Source organism: Hoplias malabaricus, chromosome Y (assembly GCF_029633855.1).
Source record: "Hoplias malabaricus isolate fHopMal1 chromosome Y, fHopMal1.hap1, whole genome shotgun sequence".
Classification (NCBI taxonomy): Eukaryota; Metazoa; Chordata; class Actinopteri; order Characiformes; family Erythrinidae; genus Hoplias; species Hoplias malabaricus.
This window is the reverse complement of record NC_089820.1, coordinates 18,290,646-18,318,398: the sequence shown is the minus strand read 5'-3', so window position 1 is coordinate 18,318,398 and position 27,753 is coordinate 18,290,646. Positions and strand designations below refer to the sequence as shown.

Genomic DNA, 27,753 nt, shown 5'->3' with positions numbered 1-27,753 from the left:
GTTTGGTTTTGGGTTTGATTGTGCTAATAAAAGAGTCCTTGAGTGTACGTCCGTCTCTCTCATCTTCCCGACACCACTGGCAGTCACTTGGATTTGATGTAAAGCCTAATTTTAGTGTAAATTAAAAATGGATTATTTCAAGGCAGATCAGAAAATCAAAACACATTCATGTTTCATATTGCTGACACTGAATAGATGTCTGGCTTCCACTAATGATGGGCTGTGAGCACAGTAATATGGGATATGTACTCATTTATTTGGCTTGATTTTCAAAAGCTTGTCCAATGCAAATCTAATATGATACAGTTACAGAGAGTCACTGATCGAAATAAATAGTATGCGTCAGCCAACTTAAAGGAACGCTAGGGAAGATAATTTTTTTTCTAGTTCCATTCATTTTTATAGCACTGTACTGAAATCAAGGTGGAGGGAAAGGGGGTGGGGTGGTATTCTACCCTCCTCCAAAACTTACATAATGTCATTTCCGATGTGCTGATCTCGGAGTAGCAACAACAGATGCTCTGTTCTCCCTATTACAGTAAAGCATCACAGTGATTTTGAACATGCAATTTTAAGGAAAATATTACATAGTGTTCCTTTAAGTCATATTTCCATCAGTGGAAAAAAATCTTTTATAACTTGAATGAACATGCTTTTTGCTCTAACGCATGAAAATATTTAACTCAAGTCTAAGTGAATGTGTTCTCTTCATCCATATACAACAACTTTGTGGAAAGTATGGGCACTCATTCTATATTAGGTTAATTTTTATTTTTTGGATGTGACAAATTGGCAGATATAGACACTATTAAATTGTTACAAATTCCGTGTTAATGCAAGCAGTAGGCAAGATTTAAATAAAGATAGACGAAGTAGCTACTCTCTATATTTTGTAGCACTGTGGCCTAGGACTTGAGCTGCGCAAAATACTACAGTGTTTTCTGTCTACTCTTGTTCTCAAACTACAAACTTCCAAACAACAAAAAACACATTCTGACAAAACCACATTTTAACATAAGTATAAAACAGCGCAGATATTGTATATGAGAAAAAATATATAAATATGAAGTCCACATACACTACCAGAGTAGAATATACAGTACAAATTGTTCCTAAATGTACAAACAGTGCAAATGTACCTTTAAAGGGTACAGCAGTGGTTTTAAAATATAGTTTTTTTCCCTAAAGATACATTACATTTTCTTCTCCAGATATATTTGTAGATTTCATTAAAGAACTGTGTAAAATAATTTAACGTGTTATAAATAATGTAATGTGTTATTAATCCTGGAAATAACATGGGGCAAATGAAATTATTCATTCATTCAGTCAATCATAGTCTGCAATCGCTTATTAAGTTCAGGGTCGTGGTGGATCCGGAGCCTACACATGGCAGGATCACACCCTGGAGGGGGCGTCAATCCTTCATATCCACGTTAAAATAGAATCATCCTTGATCCATACGAAATTAAAAAAATAAATAAAATCTAAAATTAATATAGAGTAGGAGCATTATGCTCCATTACTAAAGGGAATATGTACCACCACAATAACCGTTTTTTTCTGAGAGTATGAGTACGGATCTCAGTCACTTAATGAAAATAAACCAATTTTATTATATAGTTAAACTCTAATGAACCAATATGGTTTCGACATTACTCTCAGGATTATTCCGAGATTATTCTCAGAATTCTGACTTTATTCTAGGTATCTCATTATTATTATTATTATTATTATTATTATTTTCAATGCCGTGGCCCTAAAACTCCGTCGTAAATACAGCTCACAACACCCCCACGCCCAAAAAAAGATGTTCAACATTAATGCAAACCAATCACAAAACGACCGTCTCGACACCGTTGTGTTGACGCCGACCACCTTGATTTCTATTTTTCAAAATAAGAGTCCTACATGACGGAGTTGTTTGGAGAATGAAGTTTGACCCGTGTTTGTGTGTGTGGCTCTAAGGTTTCACATAAATGTTATCGCTCTGCTGAATTTTGAAATATGTTAAAGATAGACTTGGAAAAATCTCTGTCAGGATGGACACTGCTGAAGGACGAGTGTAAGTGTTGTATTCTGTCTGACGCAGTGTTTTCTGCTGTTGTTTGGCTAACAGTAGCCGCTCGCTAACCTGCTCTCAGTGGCCTCGCAGTGACGGAGTTCAGTTACACAAAAAAATATGATGGGATAGTCCACAGAGAAAATGGAGTTGTGGAAACTATACCGTTCAATTTTAATTTAACAAAATTTGATTACATTGCCTAAAGTACATGTTTATTCTAAGTTTAAAAAAGTTCAGCTCCTCTACAGAAGCACTTTTTGGTTACTCTTTATTTTCTGCCTTTAATGAATTGAGTAAAACAAACTTCAAGTTTGGCCTGTGCATAACATACTTTTGGTTTTGTTTTATGTTTCTTATTTTAAAAAAGCTATTGTTTGTTTTTCCCTTCTTAATTCATTTGTATTAATACAAAATTTATTTATACTATATAAAAATGCTTTAGAATGACCTGTTTATACACACATCCTGCAAGTATTATTATTATTATTTTTTTTTTACTTTTTCACAACGCACCATTAGACCAGTGGTGCACACTCGTGCTTAAGGGTGGGCTATGCCAGAATGCTCTTGTGGTTTGTTGAGAACTTTCCAGTTGGCCAAATCTACATTAGAAACACACAACTGCATATTTTTCTGATACACTACTTGCCATGCAGGTGTTTTAGTTATTTATTTTGTGTAGAGTTATATAGTGCCTTTTCTAGAATACCATGGACACTTTATACAAGCAACACTGCACAGAACACTATTCTATTCAACAATCAATCAACACACACACACACTGGCGAGAAGTGGCAGCCAAATACACACATCATAATCATCAGAAATTACACATTACATGAATCCATTGCATCCACTGGATAATATTCATTCATCTATGCCTCCACAACACTAAATATATATTTTTTTAATATCTTGGTTATTCCACAAGGATTTGTATGAACGAGTAAAGTGAATAATCTTTCTATTCACCCATATTTTCTGTGAGGTTTTGTTCCTGAGGTAGGTTAATATGTTGTTTGAATGATTAATGCATGCTTTCTTAGATTCAGTGTTTAAAAAATAGTAATGATGCCAAGGCTGTGAATAAGTGCAGTTATGGTTGTCCCTTTTCTGCCTTTCACAAAATCTGATCATCAGACTATTGACTGAGTACCTGCCTCTGATAAATAAATATTCAGCAGTCTGGAACTTCTGGTTGAGCTGAAACAGAAAATACTCTCAAAATGGAGGAATACAGGAGAAGGTATGTGTACTGTGTGCTGTTTATTTACTGTACTCCCAATATGTATGTTATTTATTTCAAAACGCACAAAAATTGTATGAGTATTCATAGTCCAGTTCTGTTTGACATTTTATGTTTCAGCCCACTATCAAGAGATCGAACAAATCAGTGCTCATCTGAAAACTGGTTTACAAGAAGGCAGAAGGCAACAGTAACAGAAAATCAACATGGCTGTGAAAAAAAGGGGCAAGGTTCTAGTTCTGTTCAGCAGCAAAGAGCGAGTAACAGTTTCCAAACAGACCCTGCTCAAAAGGGCCACACACCCAAACATATAGGAAAGGTATCATTATGCCTGTTACTCCTTATAATTAATTGTAATCAGCAGTACAATGGAACATTCATAGCAGTAGTTCTTGATTTCTTTTTAAATGACATCCTTATTAAGCAAGGTTTAGATTTCATATCAATTACAGTGCTGAATTTTTTATTTATGTTTTTTATTTTACAGGCAGTGCAACATAGACCTGAGCCTTTTTCACATGACAGAAGAATAAACACGAGATCAGAAGACACATCCAAAAGAGGTCAATTTTTTGTAACAAAGCATAGAAATAAACTTTATCACGGGTTTGTAGTGATTTTCACAAAGATACAATATTTGAATATTACTAATTGATTTTGAGACTAATTTCAACATCTTTATTTATGTAGTCTTTTATCCACCAGACGCATTACATGCACAAAAAACATTTTTGGCACACAATGTCTGTGTCCCTCAATGGATTTTTAATTATTGTTATTTACTTATTATTATTATTATTATTTATTGTCCTTGATTTTTCTAAAGGTTATAGAGGAAATAGACCTTCTAAACTTTCAAATGAAAGACCCAAATCAGAAGTTAAGACAAACAGCACATTTGAAGTGAAACTGTCAGACTTTCCAGAGCTGTGTGATGTTACGTCCAGCAAACACAAACCTGCCTTCACCCAGGAATCTCAGACATGCTGGGGTTCTAGCACCTCACAAGCCCTTCAGGATTCAACAGGAGACCAAAAGGTTCGCCTGAGCACGGTTGGTTCTCTGGAAAACATTACATAGTGCATAACAAAAGGGACCAGTTTTTTTAATTTATATAATGATTGTAAGTTCAGATAGCTCTAATAAAACCAAATTTCAATTTTGTGGTCAGGATACACCAGGAGCAAAATCACCAAAACAAAAATCATCTCAGCATGTCACTTCAAAAAAAGAATCTGAGAAGACATTAACAGGAACACCAGGTGTTATCATTTTTCTTTATGGGTGTATTGTTATTGTTGAGATTTTCACACAGTCTGCTATAAGTGAGAGTAAATCTATCTGGTGCAGTGATAATAGCATTAATAATAATAATAATAATAATAATAATATGAAATTTCCTTTTTTTAGATCAAGATTCTGGGAAACTTGGATTACCCAACCCTTATGAATCACCAGCAGCATCATGGGCCAACATTGCCTCTCAGCCTCCTAAAGTCATTCAGAAGAGTTCTACTACACCAGAGGGTCCCCCATGGGTGAGGACCCATATCCTCACTCTAATAACAGCCTTGTATAACAAACATTGCTCCATTCATTGATTTATTTTGAAATATACACAGAATGTCTATTTAATTGCTTGATAATAAGTCTGAAGTTATGCTACTTTGGCAGTTTGGAGTTAGAATCTTAGAACTGAAAACACGTCTCAATGTTTCCCCTCTAATTCTATGCAAAATGTGCAAGAATATGCAAAAATCTTATCTCTGAAAACATAACTGACTTTTCCCCCTCTAATTATATTCAAAATGTCAATTTACTGTTCATGTCAAGGAGGAAAAGTCCCAAAAACAAGCTGAACAATCTACTGAGAAAAAGAAAAGGAAGAAAAAGAAGAAATCTAAAATGGCCCCTGAGGATGTGGAGCAGCAGACAGTGCAAATACAGCAAGAGCCTCCCAAATTTGAGGTAATAACAGTATTTTCACCTTTGCTGTAATATTTTGTTTGTACACTCAGTTGTTATTTTTGTTTGTTATTGAGAATTTATTGCATTTGATCTTTTTCCTTTCTGTTCATTGTCACACACGATAGATTTTGCTAATGACGTTTACATGTTTAGGATGAAGAGGAGTTCCCAGACCTGTCTTTTTCATCTGTCAGTCCACACAAAGGGTTTAGGCATACATCCAACACAACAGCTCAGGTAAAGCCTTTAAAGAATGAACAGGTCGTTGGTAAAAATGTGTTTATTTTGTTCTCAGTTTTCTGTCTGTTATGCAGGATCCAGGCATGTCTGAGAAAGAGGGGTCATCACTGCAGCCAGAGAGTGCAAATAAGTGCAAAGCCACTGTTGGAAAGACAGTCCCACCTGAACCTAAGAAAGCACAGGTTGGTTAGGAAGTTAAATGTGTGAAAACATGGTTTTCAATGTTTCCAGGACTTGTCCTAGACTATATATTTCTTTCAACGGTGAATCTACAATCAGGACAAAATCACTGTCCAGGAGCACTACTCACATTTATATCTTTTGTCATCATCAGGGTAATGAGACATCTGCTCAAAAACAAAAATAATTTACCAATTTAATATTTAGAATTTTTAGAAAATTTATTCAGATTTATTCAATGAGTTGAAGTAAGAATTTATTAAACAACATTTCAAGGACAATATTCTCTTGGAGTCTTAATTTTAAGAGTGTTAAAAAAAAGTGTAGTGAATCAGTTTCAATTGCTGGTTGTATATTCGCTAAACTGTTTATTTATAGAATAACTTGCTCTAATCCCATGCTTCATTACATTTTGGTGGATGATAATGGCGAGTTTTTAATCGATTCCCCTTCTTGATTTCCAGCAGGTGGGTCAGAAGAAAAGCAAAGCTCCTGTACAGCTTGACTTGGGAAACATGCTGACATTTTTAGAGCAGAAGCAACAATCAAAAAAGTCCAAACAAGACATTAAGCAGCTAACTATTTCAGGTATATTTGAGAAAAAGAAGTTATATTTTGAGGCTGTTACTTTTTAATGTGGAAGCTGCAGTCCGGTTATACAGAAACAGTGATAAACTGATCCAAAGCTTCTTTATTTATGCATAATAATTTTTAAACTTTTGTTCACTGAATTTTAACTATAAACTTCTCATAAAGTTGGAGGAGCTGTACCAGTTGTCCAAAAAGAAGCAGCAGTTCAGAAGAAGCATCCAAGGCAGAAAGAGCTGATTGCTCACAACCCTTTAGATTCCACCAGTCCTCTGGTGAAAAAGGGAAAACAACGAGAGGTTCCTAAAGCAAAAAAAACAACACCCCTTAAAAGAGTGAGTGTCTGTTGCTTTTTTTCTTTAAACTATGCTTCTTTGTGTAGTTGTATTTGTATCAACAGAAATGAACTCGGGTTGATCAAAATTTTATGTATATTGTGTAGATTATTCTGAAGGAGAGAGAAGAACGGAAACAGAATCGCTTAATAGAGGAAAGAGAGACAACTCAAAACATCAGTGAAGTTGATCAAACTGAGCCACAATCCAGTCAGAATTCAGAAGAGACCAGTGAACATATGAGTGAAATACTAACGCAGGATTTGGATTTGATGGAATGTCAACACAGTGAACAAGAGGAGACTGACCAAACAAGCGCAGAAGTCATCAACATGGATGACACTGCAGAAGAAAAAGCACTTTCTAATTCCATCCGTACTCAACCTAAAATTCACAGCAGGAAGTTTAGAGAGTAAGAAAAGCACAGTGATATTTCATATTTTTCACAAGAACGTAGACAAAATATTCGCATCTATGGCCTTCCATTGTGTGTGTTGCTGTAACTCGCAGACGTTTGTCTTAATTACTGTGTTATTACCAGCATTATTCATGTGTTAGCTCTGTTTTCTTAACTTTCTTTGGTTTATTAGGTACTGTAGCCAGATGCTAAGTAAGGATGTAGATGAATGTGTCACCACTTTACTGAAGGAACTCGTGAGGTTCCAGGATCGGCTTTACCAGAAAGACCCCATGAAGGCCAGAATGAAGAGGAGGCTGGTCATGGGCCTCAGGGAGGTTCTAAAACACCTTAAACTCAGGAAGATCAAATGTGTCATCATCTCTCCCAACTGTGAGCGGGTACAGTCTAAAGGTATCAGGGGGCGTCTAAACGTTTTCCTAAAGAATGTTTTAATAATGTTTGTAGTGTTTTAAATTATCAATACAAGGAGGAAACTGAAGTAATTTTATTCATCTGTTTATGCATTTGATCTGTTTTTAAAAGTTTCAAATGTAATAATTCACTCCCAATTTCACAGTGAAGTGTTTCAATGTGAATGATTAGAACAGTGCTTATGTTATGACTTAAAAGCACAATAGAAAAACAACAAGTTTAATACTCAGGGTAAAACTGAATTACCACTCAATCACATTTAATCAGAGGATTTAGACCAGAGGTTTGTAGGATTCATTAATTCATTCATTCACTTTTTTATGTTTAAACAGGTGGCCTAGATGAGGCTCTGCACACCATCATTGATACATGTCGGGAGCAAAGCATTCCTTTTGTCTTTGCCCTGTCAAGGAAATCTTTGGGTCGTTGTGTGAGCAAAGCTGTTCCTGTCAGCTTGGTTGGCATCTTCAACTATGATGGAGCACAGGTACATAATCTCTGTAATGTCTCGAAGTTCAAGTCTATATTTCATTTATTTAGAAAGTGTTTTAACAGTACAGCCCAGAGTCACCTGAATTACATTATATTTTCTTTACTAAGGTCAACAAAAATTTGACCTTTCATTTACCTAGTCGTGAGTGACTGAGGGCGCACCTGGTGATTCCAGGTAGTCTCCAGATAAGCGGTAACAGACAATGCATGAATGAATTAATCTAGTCATTTGCCATACACAATTTTGGACAAAAAAAAATCTTAAATTCAGTTTCCAGTTATGTTTTTTGTAATCAGTACTGGTGTGAGACTGTATGGCCTATAGACCATCGAGTTTTGCATCCTGCTGTAGTCAGGCCAATGTCCACATTCATGTAAATGAATGGTATTTTTTAAAATTACATCTTAAACTGTCTTTTCCTAGAAGTTCATATAATTAACAAAAAGTAAGGCGAGACTTTATTGCCTTTATTGACTTTATAATGCATCCATAATGTAATATGAATTCCTCAGGACCATTACCACAAAATGATTGAGCTCACATCACAGGCCAGGAAAGAATATGAGCTGATGATGACTAATCTCGAGATGAGTCCAGATGAACAGCAGGAAGAAGAGACTGAGACACCACAGAACACAGAGCCACCTGCAACAGAGGAGCCTGAATACAGTAAGAGCTTTACATGTGCAAATGCCTGCACCTTGATATATTTTAAATGGTCTGTAGTAAATGGTTCTTTATTTGATTAAATTGTTACACCCTTTGACAGAGCTGTTGTTATATGCCCGCTGTGCTAATGAATGACAGGGAGAGAGAGACTTCTCTCTCTCTCTCTCTGACAGATGAAGAACTAACATCATAATATCTAATTTCATATACCTTTACACCTGTTTTAACATTCCATAGTGTGAGTAACTCTGACATCATTGGGCCATTTATGCAGGAGTCTCCCTTATGAGTCAGAAATCTAGTACATGCTGTAAATTCAAGGAGAAATATAATTGTTTTGTAAGAAATTGCAGGTAGGTGTAGTTAGGCCCAGTGGAATGATGATAATACAAATTTCAGAGGGTTACATATTCAAAAACTGATGATGGGCAATTTCAATGTATATTTATTTTACATTTAGAACTCCACCTACGTGAAACAGTACTAGGTGAAACTGTCGGTGTAAATTTCTGTCAGTGTTTAATTGTTATATGCTTTAAAATTAAGATATTTAAAAATTTTTGTGTGGACCTTAGTATCCTCTAACCTAAAAAAAGAAAAACTGCTGTCAGGCTGATGGTACCCTAAAGGGTACATATTCTATACTTTTTGTTATGGAACATAATTGTGCTATACTTTATATTAATTGTAGGTTTGTAAGTTACATCAATTTCATATGCCCAATATAATTCTGTAATGAAAGCTTACAAATTATTCCCCTTGCCTTCTAGAGAAGAGAATGCAATGTACCTTTAAGGAGCAAAATGTGACTTTATAATTACTGATGTACCTTTTTAAAGTTACATTAACACTGTTGGTACCTTTTAGTGAACAATAATGTACCTGTACAGAAGGTCTTTTTTCTGACAGTGTATATACCCCTATTCCTTGTCAATATTTGTTTTTGTTTTTTTTTAGTTAGAATATGGAAGAAAATGCTGGAAAAGGGTTACAACCAAAAGTTTTTGGCTTTGGAGGAGAAGTTTTCATCATTGGCCACCTCAGATACACTGCCAGACAATCATGATGGAAGTTGATAATTTTCTATTTGAATAATTCACAAATTATCTTTTGTAAGGAGTGCATAATTACATTGTTGATTACTTCATTAAATGAAAATGATTGTTCATATTTTTATGGATGTAAATGTTTACAAATTTGCACTTGCAACCCTGTAACATGTGAATTTAACCTACAAAAATATTATTTTGAACTCTACTCGGCAGCAACACCACACATTACACTGCCACAGAAAGGGTGTAAAAGCACTTACTCTTAAGTCTCAATGCTCTTTCCTGTACCTTATTTAATTCAGATTATTTTAATTTCTCTTGAATCATGATCATTTAAAGGGTTAAGCAGGTTTTTTTTTTTTGTTTTTCTTTTTTGTTTGACAAAATAATGGCAAACATATATATAAATATGTTATGAATTTTATTTTATTTATTTTTTTTATATGAAGTGCATCTCATCTGAGATTAAGAATCAAATTGTGTTGTCTCTGAACAAACAAGATTATGCCCATAGTGTAGTCCTCCATGTGAGTATGACTGTAGATAAAATATGTTTAATACAGGATACATGGCCATGAGGTGTCAGTATAGTGGCTGTTCAGTAACGTGAAGAAGAATTCTGCTCCGTATTTTAACTTACAGTCTGATTTATAAACAGCTTTGTTTTATTCAATATCAGATATTTTTGGAAATTGTGTGAATTCTCTCCAGGTGATTGTATATGCCCTTCATAGCATGTTGAAACTTGTCAGTTTTGTTGTCCTCACAAGACCTAATTGTGTGCTTTAGCCTACTTCTTCATCAGAAAGAGCTTGAGTAGCAGGTTTATTTACCTATTAAGAGTGAAGCATAACGGACAGCTGTTACATTCTTTTCTGTCAGCAGTAATGAAAAGTAGAAATGAATTAAATTAATGAGTTCCCTGAATAGAATATTTGTGTCTCTGCAAGTACATGAATATTTGTACTATTGTACAATATCTGTATATTTTTCATTAAAATATATGAATATCCTAAATCTGATATTTCTTTTGGATAGTCCTCCAGGCACAGTCATATACATTTATTCTCCATGTGAATCTATGCTGGAAAAGATGGGGAAATATATATATAGCATTCTTATAGAAGGGTTCCCAAACCTTTCAGCTTAGATTTGAAGTAGAAAAATATTAATATTTCAAATGTGTATTTTCCCAACCCCATTACTCCACTCAGATGCTAGGCTGTTCTTCCACTGATGATTGCGTTTTACTAACAAAGTAATCTCTCCATTACAGAGATTGTAAGGAATCTACAAATTTGAGACTAAGGTTAAGTCAAATAGTTACAGCCTTGTATCACATGCCAAGCACAGAAACTGTACTTTAACTTCTGCCAGCAGTGTCACCACTGACTTTTAGGCTTATGAAATCCTGGCTGAAATAAATGTTCTAAGTTGCTAAGTGCTTTAATGTTATTACAATCAGTAATAATCAATAACTCACAACACATTATGGTGTGTCCCATTCTCTATAACAGAATGCAAAAGCAGAGTGTTTTTAAGACTAATCCAAACATTGTTCTGCAATTAGTGGTGGTCAAAAGACATGGAGCAGTTAAGAAAAATATAGTACAACATTATCCTATAGATAAAAATGATGCAAGATACATAAATAATCATTTAAATATACGTTGCAACCTAAGTCCGTTGACAATACAAACCCATATTTAATGTTTGAGTCACACTTAGTGTTTGTAACAAAGCACATTCATTACAAATTATTGACTGACAAAAGCAGAGCTGGCTTTACATTGCTTGAAAAGTATGTTTTGAAACAGATGTATGTTAACAGTGATATACTACACAAATGGAAGCCACACAATCCCTGTGCTTGAATGGAAAATATTCATAAATGATATGTGGACATCCTTTTTTTCCATGCTACTACTAAACTACAGAGTACTTGCTTTCAGTAAATGTAATAAAAAGCCATAAGAAAAACTGATTAACCATTTCCATAAAGCCCAGTGTGGCTGCAAAAATAGAATGTATAGACAAATAACCCAATTTTTCACTTCAAATATGGAAATTAAATGTACAAATATTAATATTTGCAAACTTCTAAGAATACCATATGGCATACCACTTTAATATGACTATAGATTTACAGCCGTTTGTTAAAAAATACAGAGGAGTCAAGGCCTTTTTTTCATATAAAACATATTCTGAAACATAAATGCGTGTGCAGCCAGTGTTGTTGGTTTTAAAGCTACATGACACCATAAGACTTTAATGACAACTGACAAACTTTTATAAACATTTAATTAATAATTATAAGGGGGTGGCACGGTGGCGCAGCAGGTTAGTGTCGCAGTCACACAGCTCCAGGGACCTGGAGGTTGTGGGTTCAATTCCCGCTCCGGGTGACTGTTTGTGAGGAGTTTGGTGTGTTCTGCCTGTGTCTGCGTGGGTTTCCTCCGGGTGCTCCGGATTCCTCCCACAGTCCAAAAACACGTTGGTAGGTGGATTGGCGACTCAGAAGTGTCCATATGTGTGAGTGTGTGTGTTGCCCTGTGAAGGGCTGGCGCCCCCTCCAGGGTGTATTTCAGTCTTGTGCCCAATGATTCCCGGTAAAAAGCTCTGGACCCACCGTGACCCTGAACTGGATAAGCAGTTACAGATAATGAATGAATGAATGATAAAAATTATAAAGGCTAACAAGAGAAATGGCCAGTTCTTATAAAGACTGCTTTGTTAGTTTGATCCCAGAAAGCAATTATAACTGACATTTGCTGGAATAAGTATTTAAAAAAAAAAAAAAAGATGTTTCTATAGATTTATTTATTTGCAGTTGTCATAAAAGAATTGTGATACAGCCTCATGAACAACATACTGTACAGTGTTGTCCTGTTTTTTCACTAATGGAATTTGAACACTGACAAGTAACAGGTTTCACTTTATTTTTTAATGACTAATGTATAAAATCTTGCTCATATACTGCATAAATATTAAGCATAGATTAATTTGTCTATATAAATTAAGATGTATTTTATTTGTATTTAAATGATCAAGTGCACAGATAATTTCTGTAGAGAAAAATGAAAAAGCTTCCTATAGCTTATGATAAAAATGATTTTTTATTTTTTTATAATTAACATCAGGAATTTCACCAAAGGTGTGGCATGGTGGTGCAGCAGGTAGTGTCACAGTCACATAGCTCCAGGGGCCTGGAGGTTGTGGGTTCGAGTCCCGCTCCGGGTGACTGTCTGTGAGGAGTTTGTTGTGTTCTCCCTGTGTCTGTGTGGGTTTCCTCCCACAGTCCAAACCCACGTTGGTAGGTGGATTGGCGACTCAAAAGTGTTCATAGGTGTGAGTGTGTGAGTGAATGTGTGTGTGTTGCCCTGTGAAGGACTGGCGCAATACACCTCCAGGGTGTATTCCTGCCTTGCGCTCAATGGTTCCGGGTAGGCTCCAGACCCACCGTGACGCTGAACTGGATAAGCGCTTACAGATAATGAATGAATGCTTAACAATTGCTGTCATTACATAGTGTCTACCAGGGCTTAATTTGTAAATGTGGAGGTAAAGGTGCCGTCATCCAGCAAGGGCACAAGGGTTGATATGGATCCGGATGTGTTTTACGGATGGACTGATGTGGGTTCTGGCAGGATCCTGATTCAGTTAAACCCCGGTGTCTACATAGTCCTCTTGAGCATTTGCAATATCTTTAGCTGGGGACGTTTTGGCACCCATTATTTTTTTGTGGTGATCATCACAGGCTGTCTCTTTAAGATTGAGATTGCTGTGTTTTTGAAGAACAAGCATCATGTCACTATAAACCCCACTCACTTTGCTGTAGTCTTCTCCATCTTCTGTTGTGAGATTATGTTTACCATGATGTGTTTCCTTGTCAACATACTCCATTAATCCATTCAGATTGCTGCTGTTATTGTTCTGCTTAAGGTTAGGACAGCTGCTCTGAGGGTTTTTAAACATTTCTTTACCAGATGTGATAAGAGAACCTTCTTGGTCAGGGTCTAGTGCCTGCAGTGGTATTTCATGTGTGCTGAGGAGGTGTGCTTGTTGGTTATTTAACTGGGAAGAGTGGTTGCCTCTTAATATTCCAGGTGTAGATTCAGGATCACACTCCTGATATGGAGTAACTGTTCTTATCCATCTGTCACTCTGAACACTGTTTAGATTCTCTGTGGATAGGCTGCTACAGTCTACTCCATTTTCAATGTCTGAAGAAACCTGGTCTTTCTTTTGATGCTCCTGAGCTGATTTGCCATCCCCTTCGTCCACTACCACCAGATAATCCACTTCATCAGGGCATTCGGGAGCTGGAGGAAAGGCTTGCATGGTCAGCACTTTGAATAGATCTTCTGACTTTGTCTGTGAATAATGCACACACAAAAAAAGCATGATAAACAAGAAAGTGAATGAAGTTGTATTACTTTCATGTTTTCACAGTCAAAATTATCATGTCAGACAAACTGCATAAAATGATGTCCAATGTGAAACAATGTGCATAAACCCCACTAAAATGTTTTCAACATAAATCTGTGGTTGAGGTATAAATGAAATCCTTTATAAAAGGTCTTTTTTGGCAAAATTTCATTTTAAACACATTTATACATTGGAAAACAGTAAAATGTAAATAAAAACAAACTACAATTGTATGCAAATAATTTAAACACTATGTAATTGTACGTAGTACAAAGACAATATTTCTAATGTTGAAACTGAGAAAGTTTGTTTGTAAAAAACAATTTTCTATTTTGTATTTGATGAACTCAACACCTTCCAAAAACGTTAGCACAGGTGTATGTTTACAACTGTGTTGCATCACCTCTTCTTTAACAACAATGTAAATGTTTGGGAAGTAAGAGACCAGTTTGCTGTACTTGTGAAAGTGAATTTTTACCCCATTATTGCTTGTTACTGTCCTGTAAAGAACTGTATAGACAGAAAGTGGTTTTGGGAATTGCTTCTTTGCGTGTTCATTGTGTGTAAGCGCTTATCCAGTTCAGGGTCGTGGTGGGTCCAGAGCCTACCTGGAATCATTGGGCGCAAGGTGGGAATACACCCTGGAGGGGGTGCCAGTCCTTCACAGGGCAACACACACATTCACACATACGGTCACTTTTGAGTTGCCAATCCACCTACCAATGTGTGTTTTTGGACTGTGGGAGGAAACCGGAGCACCCGGAGGAAACCCACGCAGACACAGGGAGAACACACCAACTCCTCACAGACAGTCACCCGGAGCGGGAATTGAACCCACAACCTCCAGGCCCCTGGAGCTGTGTGACTGCAACCACCGTGCCGCCCCGATTTCAAAACCAGAAAACAGAAATTCTTCTGTTTTTAATTTAGTGCCATTTGAGGGCTTGAAGGCCACAGCCAGCTAAGATTGATTTTGGGTCTTGTCTCTTACATTTGGAAATTTCTCTGGACTTTCTGAATCTTTTAATGATATTATGTACTATAGATGAATATTGCTTCACTGTTTGCCTGCAGAATTGAACCCCTCCCCACTTTTTTACTTCTGAGTCACAATTACTCTGTCCTGTTGTCATTTACTTTTTTTTGTAGCATTACAAAGAAAAAAATAATACAAAGTCCATATTTCAAATGATTTGCATATCATTGAGTTCTGTTTTTGTTTACATATTGCGCAGTGTTTATTTCAAGAACACCTCAAGTGAGTTTTAATACAGAATACAACTGCAGTGTGCATCAGGTAAGATCAGTTTTTACAACTCAGCTATCAGTTTTATAATCTTTATAGACTTTATACTTTAGTCTTCTGAAGTATTTTATTATTCTGAGTGGTTTTATCAAAAACATTATCAAAATGGTTTTAGAAATCAAACTGTAACTAAAGTGCAGTTACTGTGTATAATGTGGATATTTTGCAGTACCTTCAACAGATGGGCATCAAGGCCTTTGATCTTTGGCCCTGGAACAGGGGGCAGTAAGCAATGCTTAACACTGAAGGAGAGAAAAGACAAAATATTAACTTAAATGAATATTTTCACCAGACATTTACATGATTTCCCACTTATTCCAAGTGTGGTTGATCAACCAAGACAGGTCTGGGTACATTGCTTTGCTTTGGTAGTTTTGAATTATTGCCACAGGGCTTATATTTTGAAAAATATTTAAAAATCATTTGAAATATATTATTTAGTGGAAATAGAAAAAAATAGCTTTATTTTTCTATTGATGTGTTTCCCTTTAAGATTGTATTGTCAAACAAAGTGGGGGTTTTAGAAAACACCAACAGGGGACTTTCACTATTTGACCTTGGAAACCAAGGTCAGAATTGCAGAGTGAGTAAACATACCTGGTCGGTTTGCCACACTTCAGGTAAGTACAGCTATTCGTTTTAAACATTAAAACTCAAATTTTACAGCCCCTGTCTAAAACTGACACAGTATTTTACTCAAGAAAGGTAAGCTAAGGCTTTTTTAGGAACACTGTGGAAGTAACGTTCTAGCTGGGATTTAAAGGCTCATGAATCATTACTAAGAATAAAAGATATGCTTGTAGATCAACAAACAAGCTCAAAATTAATGTTCATGTTTGTAATGTTTGGGGTAAAAAAGCATAACAAACTTACTGTTTTATTTTGATTGCTAGTATTCCGACAGTGATGAGGAAAATGATGGCACTGACAGTGGCTATGAAGATCACAAATGAATGCTCTTTTTGGTACCCTGCAAGAAGGAAAGAAAATAAAATAAAGTACAATTATGTTCCCTAATTAAAGGTACAACTATGTACCACCACAGTGACAAATTTTCTGACAGTGTATGAGCTTGAACATTCACAGCATTCTCTTTTTTTTCAACTTGGAAAGGTAATAAAAAAGTTGTGTGAAATGGGATCAGTTGAAAGCCTCAGGTCAGACAGCAGACATCTTGAAAAAGTTTATTCTAGGCTTTTATTGTTTACACTGGCTGAAGGTGTGTTTGTCAGACTGAGGAATATTCTCCATATCCTTTGAGATGTATCTAATACAAAAAGATCTGATAAAAGTTGAAATGTAGAAAATCTTACTGTTTGGGATTTGGATAAATGTGGGTGGACTCCATTCACTCCACCTGCCTTCGTCTAGTCTACAGCGCACTTGTACAGCATACTTTCCTCCAGGTTGTGGACTGTAAATGCTCAGCTCCTTCTGTTTGCCAGCACTGTACACCTATGATCACAACATGAACCTTACGCTTAAGCTGCGCCACCAATACACCTGCTTTTGTTTGTTGAACAAGTTGTAGAGCATAAAATATATTTTAATTTGTCTTAAAACAAGGATGGAAAGCACTGAATTGTGACCTTTGTAGAAGTTCATTGTTTAATGTGAGGGAGTGAGTAAGAAACAAGACAGTTCAATGAGGCCCTTAGCATGCAAAGAAAAAACTGCAATGCCATTAGAGAGAGATTTAGCAACAGTGTATGTCATTACATTCACGTCAAAAAAGCAGCACTGAACTGAGATTCAAACAATGTGGAGCTTACCTCCCACTCACTGGCCTGCTCCTGTCTGCTGTTCTCCAGCTTCACTCGTACTTGGTATTTGAGAGTTACCCATCCTGAACGAGTGTCCGTGTCATGCGGGGCTTCCCACTGCACCAGAGTATAAGCGTTGTCCTCTGCTCCCACCACACTTAAAGTCACGTTCTCTGGAGAGTGCGGCTGAACTGAAGATACATGTCAACAGCTGATAAATAATACTTATAATAATAAATATATATTCGTTTATTTTTTAACACTTGATTAACTTGGGTATGACCACTAATAATGATTTGCTTATTTTTCAATATTTATAGTGTAATTTGGTTTTTATTCTACAGGGTGAGTCAAAAGTGGCAGGACACCCTTATATTTCAGAAACAAAACAAGCTTGACCAGACCTTAAATGCTCAGCTCTACCTGACACAGCTACAGGAAACACTGTTCCCATCCGTTTTGACCGAAGATGGTGCTGAGCATTTAGGGTCTGGTCGAGCCTGTAACAAGCCTGTAATGAACAACAAAAGTTTTGAACTTTGTGTTGATAACTATTTAACCACAAGAGATATTGCAAATCTGACTGCAATCCATTTCAGAGACAATTCTTGTCTTCTTTGATATGCTACATGACCACATTTGCATAGGGTGACCAGATCTGAGATGGTTAAAAAGAGGACAAAGAGGTGAAAAAGTGGACGACTACTGACGTGCAGACTGACCAATTAAATGTTTACAGAGAAGGTCATCGACCAATAACGGTAGCTCTACAGTCAGACCGTCCAATCCGAAGACTTTAGGCTACTTCACCATGCCCCCTTCTCACTCAAGTGAACCAATTGGAGTAGGGGACGGCGGGACTAGTTTGTGAACTAAACTTCTCGAAATTCTATGTAAGCTCTAGAAAAACAAAATCCCGGACGTTTGTGAAATTCCGCCCGGACATTTTTTTAAGTCTAAAAAAGAGGACATGTCTGGGTAAAAGAGGACGTCTGGTCACCATATATTTGCATTAGAATAATTTGCCCTTGATCCGATATGGCAGCTTTCAAGATGGCTGCCAATGTTCCAGACATAGCCTAAAAGATTACTTGCTGGGGTATTGCAATATGTAAATTTCCCTTTCATTTCTGAAACAAAAGTGTGTCCTGTGACGTCTGACTCACCATGCATGTATTTCACATACCCCAACATCATTTAACTGATTGCATCAGATGAAGTTCATCCAACCAAATACCCCATACAGGCATAAAAAGGACACGGAGAACACGTACGGAGAAAGGTATATGATTCATGGTTTGGACTTTTTAAAAGTAAATATATTGGAACTATTTAACCTGCTTTTTTGTCTCTTGTGCACATACATTTTGTTCAGAGAATGTTTGGGTACCAAACTCTGGAGCAGGTAAAATGAACTTGAACTCAGGTGTTTCCAAGCCATTCAATGCATCTAAGTCATCTGGCTGGTGACTAGTGGTTTTAAAGACAAGACTACTGTGTGTCTTTTGTGGGTGCTGTGCAGGACTTACTCTCTCTTCTATCCTTACATTGACATGGCTCATACATTTATTTCTACAGGAGTAGAATAATCTCAATGCTACACCTGATATTACTTTGCACTGTGTGGTGGCTAATCCAATACTTTCTATGGAACTTACTGTATTTGAAGTCAGAAATATACTCCTAGTAATAAAGTTACAAAAATGTTGAATGATGAAAAAACAGAGCCACATTGTGTTCCTAAATGAACCTTTAAATGGAGGATTCCTTAGAAAAAAATTTTCCTTCATTCATCAATTAGATTGGTGGATGGCCTCTAAAAGCATGTCTTATGCCTCACTATCGGAGAGCCACACACAGCAGCTGGCACAGGACATGTGATACAGGGCTAATGTTTTATTACCCATTATCTGTAGTACAGTCCCCTTCACTGTTCTCTACCACCAGCTGTCCTGCTGTGAGCACTGTATTTTCCAGAAACCAGAATGGAATATGTTTCTATTATTATTACTACTTTTAGTATTAAAGGTGAATGCAATTTAAAGATAATTCAATTGTTTAAACTGAAATGTCAAAATATTAAAAGTTCCTTAATTTTGGGTTCTGTTTTCATTAGTGGGTCGTGTAATTTGAGTTCAAATGCATATTTGATTGTGTAAGCTGTGTTCATGATTTTCTGATGTCACAAAAACTGCTACAAAAAGAACATTTCTGTGGAGAAGTGAGATTTTTTTCACAGTAGGGAGGTGCCACCCCTTCCTTTCAGGCCTCATTGCTCACTGACGGCTGACCACAGAAGTGCAATGTTTCACAATGAGATTCAACTGTGACATACTATAATTAAAAATCATGAAATGTTTACAATAATACAAGCTAAAAAAAGAGGACTTACCAATATCCATGACGTCCACCTCCACAGATTCAGAAAAAGTACTGCCGTAAGCATTAGTGGCTATTACTGTAATATTGTAAATAACCCAGATAGACGTGTGGGCTTTGCCAAAGAAACAAGAATTGTTCCCTGCACTGTGGTAGTCTGGACATTCCAACACCTTCTCAGATCTGCAAAAACAAATATAATAAGCTAAAATAATCTGGCTAAAATAAGAATCCCAATAAGAATTGCCATGTTTTTCCCCATATGTCTCCACAGTGTTTCCATGGTTTACCACAAGTGGTAATAACTTCACAACCCATGTTTAAAGAATCAATATTGCCGTGCTGATCACAAACAACAACCAGTATTTATGGTTCAGATAAAACATGGAACCGTAGACAATATGAAAATTTTTCAGACCACCAGAGTGGTGGGACACAGTGGTAAATCATTAAGAAGCAGACTAGGCCTTGAGCATCTGGGTGAAAGTTAAAACTAAACTCACTTGCCTCTCTTTCCTGTAGAAGAGCTGGTGGGTAGTGGGCAGACCTCCAGAGTGCCCTGGCTCCCACCAACATGTGAAGGTTTCCTTTTCAGGAGAGCGACAGTTGGTGATTTTGGGTCGTCCAGGTGCAGACTGACCTATGAAATCCAATATATTGCACTGTTACTGTATGAATCCTAAAGGCACCATCAATTACATTAGTGACTGAGGTACAAATATTTTACCTTTGAGAAGCGAAACAAGGTGTGAAGTTTAATAACATTTTAAGTTTTATTTAGTCAAGATATTGTTTAAGCCCTAGAGCCAGTGTCTACTGTTTAGTAAATGATACCGGAAAGTGGGCTTTACAGTGTTACACCAAAGAACATTCTATGAATGCAACCAAAAAAAAAAAAAAAAAAAAAAGTCAACAGAATACATGTCTGGTCAAAGTTTTTTTTTTTTTTTTGTCGTCAACAGAATGGCTTTTATTATCTTTCCTGATTTATGTCCAATATTTAAATACTAGTAAATCTTACATATATATTTACTAGTAGTAGTTTTTAGAAACCATTGAGCTCACAGAAGAAGTGATACTTTTTAATCCCCTTGAGGATATGTATACACTGCATTTAACCCATTATTGGCAGTGAATGCAAACATACACAGACACATATTATTGAGCCATTTATGCACACACACCTGGAGTGTTGGGCAGCCAGCCACAACGCCTGGGGGCAGCTGGGGGTTGGATGCCTTAAGCAAAGGCTCTTTAGTATGGAGAGAGATTAGTCTCAAAATACTTTACAAAGTCACAAATATGTTTCAACATTCACAAATGAATACATCCCAATCTGTGTCTCACGGGCTGCAATTTATACAAATACAATTACATTCATAAATACGTATTTTTGGTTTTCATAGATATATCACAATTTTATACTTTAATAAATACATTTGTTTAAATTTACATTGCAAATATTTGTAAAGTTGAAGTCTCAAATGTAAAATTTATTTGTAAATTGTAGAATCTGCATTTGTGGATCAAGTCACTCATGTTTTTTGTGATGTACATTTGTTCATTTCCTCTCACGGGATTTTGGATTTTTGAGACTTTCCTTTCACATTTCACCCATTCCAAATACAAATGCAGCCTGATCCACAAATGTGGCCAGCAGGTGAACAAGCCACCACCAAATTTTACGTTTTTTTTTTTTCTAATTTATTTGTTACTATGTCAACAAATGATTAAGTAACTTAATGTAAAAATAAAAGTGTTTGATATCAAAACCATTTGAATAAAAGTCTTAGTGTCAATATTAAGCTGGAGTTTTAAACAGCTGTGAAAAAACAGCTTAATGCCTCATAAATACAGGTTTGAGGTTTCCATTCAAATCAGTCTGGTTGTTGCCAGAAACACATTTCTCCGGATGTAAATTTGATTTTAAGACTGTGTTAAAATATTTGCTGGGTTTTGTAGCAAATATTTTGTCACAGATTGCTGAGCTACAAAAGTTTATATAGTGAAATTATGGTGGGTTTAAATTTGAAATGTGATGATAAAAATCTCACTGTTCAAAATATTTTAAAAAATAAAGCATTTTAGTTGCTGCATTTTTATATTTCAGGGGTTGTATTCACAAGCCTCTAGAGTAGGGTTCTGGTCTAGAATCAGTTCCTATGACCATCAGTCCTGAGGTCAGTCCTTAAAACTTGTGAATACAAGCCCCAGTTCTGTTCCCTAAGTTTTATTCTGTCTCTCAGTCATTATCAGTATTGACACAACAAAATCTCTCATGGAAGTTAAAAATTTGGCACTCACCTTTGCAGGGAAGAATCCAGGGTAATAGAATGGCCACAGTGAGGGCTAATGTGACGTGCCCCCACATGTTTTCTCAGCCCCTGATGGGATGCATCCACTCACTTGAGTTGAGGAGGAGTCTACACAGAGCACATCAGCAGCTGTACCACTGTTTTGACACCAAACATCAGTCTAATAGTGGAAAACAAGCACTTAGTATGTGTAAAAACAACTACCTTTTAATGTGTGTGGAAATAAGCCACAAACATGCGCTTGATTGAGAGTAATGATCAAATAAACAGAGTAATGTTGTTAATATTTTAGATATATAAAATCTGATTAACCATAACATTATCACTGTCCATTCTCTCAGCTCCATTGGCCACAAAGGAATACTTTGTAGTTTTACAATTACAGACTGTAATCCATCTCTTGCTCTGCATACTTTGTTTGCTCCCTTTTACCTCGTTCTGCATTGGTCAGGGCCCCCACAGAGTGCTGCAGTGACACAGACAAGGGGCTATGTGTTAGTGTGTGTTGCGCTGGTGCAAGTGGATCAGACACAGCAATGCTGCTCAAGTTTTTTAAAACTGTGTCCACATACTGTAAACACAGTTAGACACATCTACATCCAATTTCCTTGTAGATCTAAAGTCAGAGACAGTACCTCATCTGTTGCTGCACAGTTTGTGTTGGTTGTCCTCTAGTCCTTCATCAGTGACACAGGACGCTGTAGGTTGGACACTTTTGGTTGATGGACTAGTCTCAATCCATTAGTGACACTGAAGGATTTTAAAAACGCAAGCAGCCCTGCTATGTCTCATCCACTTGTATCAGTGCAATACACACTAACATAAAATCACCACGCCATTGTCACTGCAGCGCTGAGAATGATCCACCACCCTGCTCTGTGGAGGTCCTGACATTGAAGAACAGGGTGATAGGAAGCTAGCAATTTATGCAGAGCAACAGAAGGACTACAGTCTGTAATTGTAGAGCTACAAAGTGTACCTGTATGGTCAGTGGAGCTGAGTGAATGGACAGTGAGAGTAGAAGCAAGGAGGTGGTCATAATGTTATGTTGATTATCTGTGTAGTTACAGTAACATTATTTGGCTAGAAAACTGAAAAAGAGCTAACAGCCCTCTACCCCCTCCCAGATGTAAACCTCACATGGGTTGCCAGATTGAGGAAAACTGACCCTAAACAAATGAGTGCAAGATGAGTTCAAGAACTTCAGAGTTTCATTGCTAAAAATAATATACCATAATCAACCTATTTACACAGTTCTACCTTAAATAGCTGACTGTGCGAGCCGGAAGTTAGCTTTTGAAAACAAGTCTTATTCCACACTTACTTTATTTCTTAATTTAAAACACAATAACTACAGAGTTTACATATTTTTATCCTGTGTTTTTTCTCACTTTCTTCATTTAACAAACATTTATTTTATTTAAAACACACAAACCATGGAGCTGACTGCCATTTATCCTGCAATTATTCCTCATTTCCTTTGATTAAAGCACACAAATGATGAAATTTACACATTGTACATTTACAGCTTTTCACAAATTACAAGTTTACCAGTTCCGAAGAAAATTAGCTATCTCTGCATCCATTTTGTATTCCTGATGGGCTCTATGCTGTCTCCATCTTTTAAATACATCAATATTTACTCTCATTTTACTCCCATCTCTGGTTGTGGAGATTAATGAATCCAGTAGGATCTAACATTATCTGCCTTTGCTTGCTTGCTTCCAATGATGTATTTGTCTACTATTGTGTGTCATACCTGGCAACCTGTGTGTGGAATTTTTACAGGGGATTGGACAGTGGGCAGAATCACAGGCCAAAACAGTAAATAAATTACAAGTCAGTAATTTTCAACATCAGGAAAAAAATAAACAAAAAAAATAGTTAAACACAGAAGCCTCCACAACTAAATTTGTCATCCTTTATTTTATTATGCAATTATTTTCACTAGTAAGGAATAATCATCCACATATCAAAAGTTCAGTCTTAGAAGTGGATGTCATTTTCTCTTTTGATTTTACATTTTATTTTTGTCTATTTTATTTTCTCTGCAACAGTTTCATATAAGTTACATATCATTTCTTCCATATCATCTTTCAGGTCTTCTCACAGTGGGAGAAAACCCGTTGCATGGTTTTCAGGTTTTTCTTTGACATTCTCATTCTTTGTGGAAGTGAATGACCTTACCTCATTTAATCTCCTCAAGATATTGCCCAACAATTAATAATTTAAATTTGATTGTTTTAAATAAACTTCATTATTCAAACAGATCTCAAAAACATTTTAAAATTGGATTTTGACCTTCTTACAGTCAACACAGTATCTGGATTTGGTAAAAGCTGTTGAATTGACAAAAGAATTCAATGATTGTGCGAGCATGAAAATTACAGTGATCTCATGAAGCTTCTTTGGAGACAGACAGCAAACTGAGCGTACTATATCTGAGCCTGTGGAAAGGTACAAGGGTGTTGTATATTAGAAGTCACTCAGACGAGATAACTGGGCGTGGAGAGCCCAGAGGTATAGCGTCTAATGGAAAGTTACTGAATAATCCAGCTGCCCTACAGAGGATGGACAATTACCATCTAGAAAGAAAGCATGTCTTTCATGGTTTTCAGTTATTTTCATCTCATAAAAGCATATATTATATATATATATATATATATATATATATATATATATAAAGCCAAAAAATATATCTTGTTCCCTATTTCTTTTGAGCTGTGAAAATGTAGCTTAGGCTAGTAACCCAGTCTGGAAAACTGAGTTGGAGGAAATGAGAAAAGATTGATAATGCATTTCATTTATCACTTAATTAGCGGGGACAACAAACATCACATGAATACGTGTCTCCAAAAAGAGTTTGCTGAACTCTCTGCAGTCCTAAATAAATGGCTACATCTATTCTACATTGTCAATAATATGTGTTTATTGTAAGGAGGAAGTAGGCTAAAGTCCAGGTTTAATTTAGCACATTGCTCAGAAACATTCAGTGATATTGGCTTTCTATTCTGAGCCCAAAAGGTAATAAAACTGTGGCATGTTTTAGTGACCACAGTTTACAGGAGTGGTTCATCATAAGATGAAATATACACCATTTTCTCTTTAACACGATGTAGGCCATCAGTCAAAGGAGGCTTGGTGTCCAAATCTTTATTCTTCATTTCTTTAGTTTCATCCAGTAGCTAATGAGGCTTAAATGTAGCAGACTTTGATATAAATGGACTACATTTGTCTGAAGTGGGACAGCATGGAAATGAAAATGATCACGGTCCAATTTTTAACTAGAGGAGACTGCCCCAAGCAAGTATTCTTTATGCATCCTTATATTTTCCATAATGTGTTTGCTCATGTATACGCTGAGTTCTAAGTCTGAAGCCTTACTGCCAACTAACCACTGACATCAAGAATCATTTACACAACAAATTTATGCTAACCTATATTTCTCTTTCTCTCTCTCTCTGTCTACCATAGACATAGAAATACCATCTCTCTCTCACAACCATAGACACAAATGCACACCCTCTGCTCTTCTGTCACCTCTCTCCTTTAATTGAATGTGTGAATGAGCATTCATCTTTTAAAAGGTATTAATTATTTACCATTGCTTAGCTCTAATAATTTACAACAGCGTGGCTGCTAAAAGAAGGCTGACAGCCAGAGTCGTAATCAAGCAGTGGATCACTTGTGTCTGAGACAAGACAGCAACACTAACCTTAAGATGTCCTCCACAAAAGAGGTTAATAACACAAATAGAGACCCACTGTTTGTGTCTGTAGTGGAATCAAAGTAGCTAAATGTCTTTATTCAGTCCTTAAATCTGCCACAAGGGAGTAACCTTCCCCCCGGTGGTTAACATTGTCTTAGTTACTGTGAGGGCAGGTCCTATGTCACACATGCATACATATATATGTGCATAACTGAATATATAAGTGTTATTCAGCCACAACATTATGACCACGTCCTTGTGCCTACACACACTGTCCATTCTCTCAACCCAACTGTCAAGGCAGGAGCACTTTGTAGTTCTAAAATTACAGACTGAAGTCAATCTGTTGCTCTGTATATTTTATTTGCACCCTTTCACTCTGCTATTCAATGTTCAGAACCACCAGAACAACACCACAGAGCAGGTATGACACTGATGTGGTGGTGTGTTAGTGTGTGTTCTGGTATGAGTGTATCAGACACAGCAGTGCTGAGTTTCACTATTGGATGTAGAAGAGTCCACCAATAAAAAATATTCAACCAACAGCATAACAGGCTACGAGCCACAAAACCTGTGAGTGACAGATGAGCTTATTTCTCTGACTTTATATCTACAAGGTGGATGGTATGTGTGTCTAATACTGTGGACAGTTTTTGTGCCTGATGCACTTACAGCAACCAAAGAAAAAAAACACGTCTTTAATTGTAGAACTACATAGTGCCACTTTATGTTCAGTGGGGCTGAGAGATTGGACAATGAGTTAGACTTTACCAATGAACATCTAGGTATGCAAATTGGGCTACAGTTACCTGGAAAATGATTAAAAAATAAAATGTAGGGCTAATTCTGCACTGTAGAACTACAGTAATAAAAATCACATATTGGTCCACTATGATATGAATCTGATAAACATTTGTACACGATGTCAGAGTCAGAAAGATCAGATCTAGCTTTATCAGACCGATATTTCACAGCAACATTTGATTAGAACTTTTACTCATTAATAAATATTCTTATAGAAATGTAGAAGTTGTAGCGCACCCTGTTGTGTGTCACCAATAATAAGATATTACATACACCAACACGCAGTATTGGCTTTGTTTTGCTTATTTAGAATGTGCTTCTAGCCTATGTTTTACCTACTACATTATTCACAGTACATATGTCACATTCAAGTTGTTAAGATAATGGGTAAAAGAAAAAAGAAAGGAGCTGCCTAAACACTTCATCACATTGGGTTAAATAGAGTGCAACGCACATTACCTTCTCTGTGAATCCAATGCGAAATCCCGGGAGTGTGAATGAGCACCTGTAGCTCCTCAATATAAACCCGAGCTCCGTCAACAACACAATCCCGCTGCAGAAACCAGGAGGCGCTGCACGCATCAGCATACACAAGGAGGAAGTCGAGCACAACACACACACACACGCAGAGGTACAAAAGGTGTTTTATTTTCCACCCGTTTTCCGACCAACCCCGCCCTCTGCCGGGACTACTCCTTAAAGGCTAAGCACCAGCTCTATGAAAGTGTCAAACAAATAAATACAGTGGATTTTGAGTTCTTAACTTGTGTTAATTGATAGTGAGAAAACATGTTATTTCTGACTAATTCAAGGAATAAAGTTTAAAATACCATAGGTCCCCCCCCCACCAACGGTGTTCGGAAACTCTAATAGGCGTCTCGCCTGTGACGTAGATGGTGGACACCAACTCTAGAAGTCGCACTTAATTTAATACAAAATGACGAAAAGGTTTGTTGTTTTCGGCTGCAATAATTCAATGTACAGTGGGACATCTGTGCACAAATGGCCCAAAGATCCCAAAATATCCAGAAAATGAACTAAATTTGTCAACTTTAAACGGGCACTTTGGAAAGGACCATCCGCTCACTCCGTTATCTGTAGCTCATTTCACTGGCGCTTTTCCAACAATATGGGCATGTAAGGAACCAACGAAAGGTGTTCAAGAGCCTCTGTATACGTTGTCCACCAGTGACGTCACGGTTGCGTTCAAACATTTCCGTAGCGAGCTCGGGTTTTTCCGTCAATTTAATAAAATTGTCAGTTTTAATGCAAATTAAGCTGCTATTTTCATTTTAATTCATACTTATATATGTCAGTGAAATATTCATGGAGGTCCATTAAGTGGTGCTTAGCCTTTAACAATTGGACACATTAAAAGACC

At 36.6% G+C, this 27,753-nt stretch overlaps 2 protein-coding genes across 6 annotated transcripts; one reads left to right on the top strand and one right to left on the bottom strand.

The window, feature by feature from the left end:
• The first annotated feature begins 1,918 nt into the window (after positions 1-1,918).
• Positions 1,919-10,648, top strand: LOC136678720 (selenocysteine insertion sequence-binding protein 2-like). 3 transcript variants are annotated; one of them, XM_066656832.1, is made up of 17 exons: positions 1,919-2,065; positions 3,206-3,311; positions 3,432-3,630; positions 3,799-3,874; positions 4,138-4,349; positions 4,483-4,573; positions 4,722-4,849; positions 5,145-5,279; positions 5,433-5,516; positions 5,594-5,701; positions 6,164-6,287; positions 6,456-6,622; positions 6,730-7,034; positions 7,213-7,433; positions 7,787-7,941; positions 8,460-8,616; positions 9,574-10,648. In XM_066656832.1, the coding sequence occupies exons 2-17, from the start codon at positions 3,292-3,294 to the stop codon at positions 9,690-9,692; spliced, it is 2,301 nt and encodes a 766-aa protein (XP_066512929.1). In that variant the 5' UTR covers positions 1,919-2,065; positions 3,206-3,291; the 3' UTR covers positions 9,693-10,648. The 3 variants fall into 3 exon arrangements, with proteins under 3 accessions (XP_066512929.1, XP_066512928.1, XP_066512927.1); XM_066656831.1 differs by having other exon boundaries at positions 4,138-4,364; positions 6,167-6,287; XM_066656830.1 differs by having other exon boundaries at positions 4,138-4,364.
• Positions 10,649-12,786: 2,138 nt separating this feature from the next.
• LOC136679124 (prolactin receptor-like) lies at positions 12,787-26,964 on the bottom strand. 3 transcript variants are annotated; one of them, XM_066657430.1, is made up of 10 exons: positions 26,832-26,964; positions 21,849-22,019; positions 20,729-20,796; positions 20,048-20,184; positions 19,558-19,727; positions 17,175-17,356; positions 16,716-16,857; positions 16,276-16,372; positions 15,575-15,644; positions 12,787-14,042 (listed from the first exon to the last, which is right to left on the bottom strand). In XM_066657430.1, exons 2-10 carry the CDS (start codon positions 21,913-21,915, stop codon positions 13,329-13,331), a joined length of 1,647 nt encoding a protein of 548 aa, XP_066513527.1. In that variant the 5' UTR covers positions 21,916-22,019; positions 26,832-26,964; the 3' UTR covers positions 12,787-13,328. The 3 variants fall into 3 exon arrangements, with proteins under 3 accessions (XP_066513527.1, XP_066513528.1, XP_066513529.1); XM_066657431.1 differs by having other exon boundaries at positions 21,849-21,967; positions 26,832-26,932; XM_066657432.1 differs by lacking the exon at positions 20,729-20,796 and having other exon boundaries at positions 12,788-14,042; positions 20,052-20,184.
• Positions 26,965-27,753: the final 789 nt, after the last annotated feature.

What these genes read in the sequence shown, in the direction of transcription:
- LOC136679124 (XM_066657430.1), bottom strand. Translation starts at nt 21,915, where the DNA reads ATGTGGGGGCACGTCACATTAGCCCTCACTGTGGCCATTCTATTACCC. An exon ending in CTGGCTGCCCAACACTCCAG is followed by an intron (nt 20,185 to 20,728) that starts GTGTGTGTGCAT and finishes TGGATTTCATAG; the next exon opens with GTCAGTCTGCACCTGGACGA. An exon ending in TTGATGCCCATCTGTTGAAG is followed by an intron (nt 14,043 to 15,574) that starts GTACTGCAAAAT and finishes CATTATTCACAG; the next exon opens with ACAAAGTCAGAAGATCTATT.
- LOC136678720 (XM_066656830.1), top strand. Translation starts at nt 3,292, where the DNA reads ATGGAGGAATACAGGAGAAG. An exon ending in CATCCAACACAACAGCTCAG is followed by an intron (nt 5,517 to 5,593) that starts GTAAAGCCTTTA and finishes TCTGTTATGCAG; the next exon opens with GATCCAGGCATGTCTGAGAA. An exon ending in TGAGCGGGTACAGTCTAAAG is followed by an intron (nt 7,434 to 7,786) that starts GTATCAGGGGGC and finishes ATGTTTAAACAG; the next exon opens with GTGGCCTAGATGAGGCTCTG.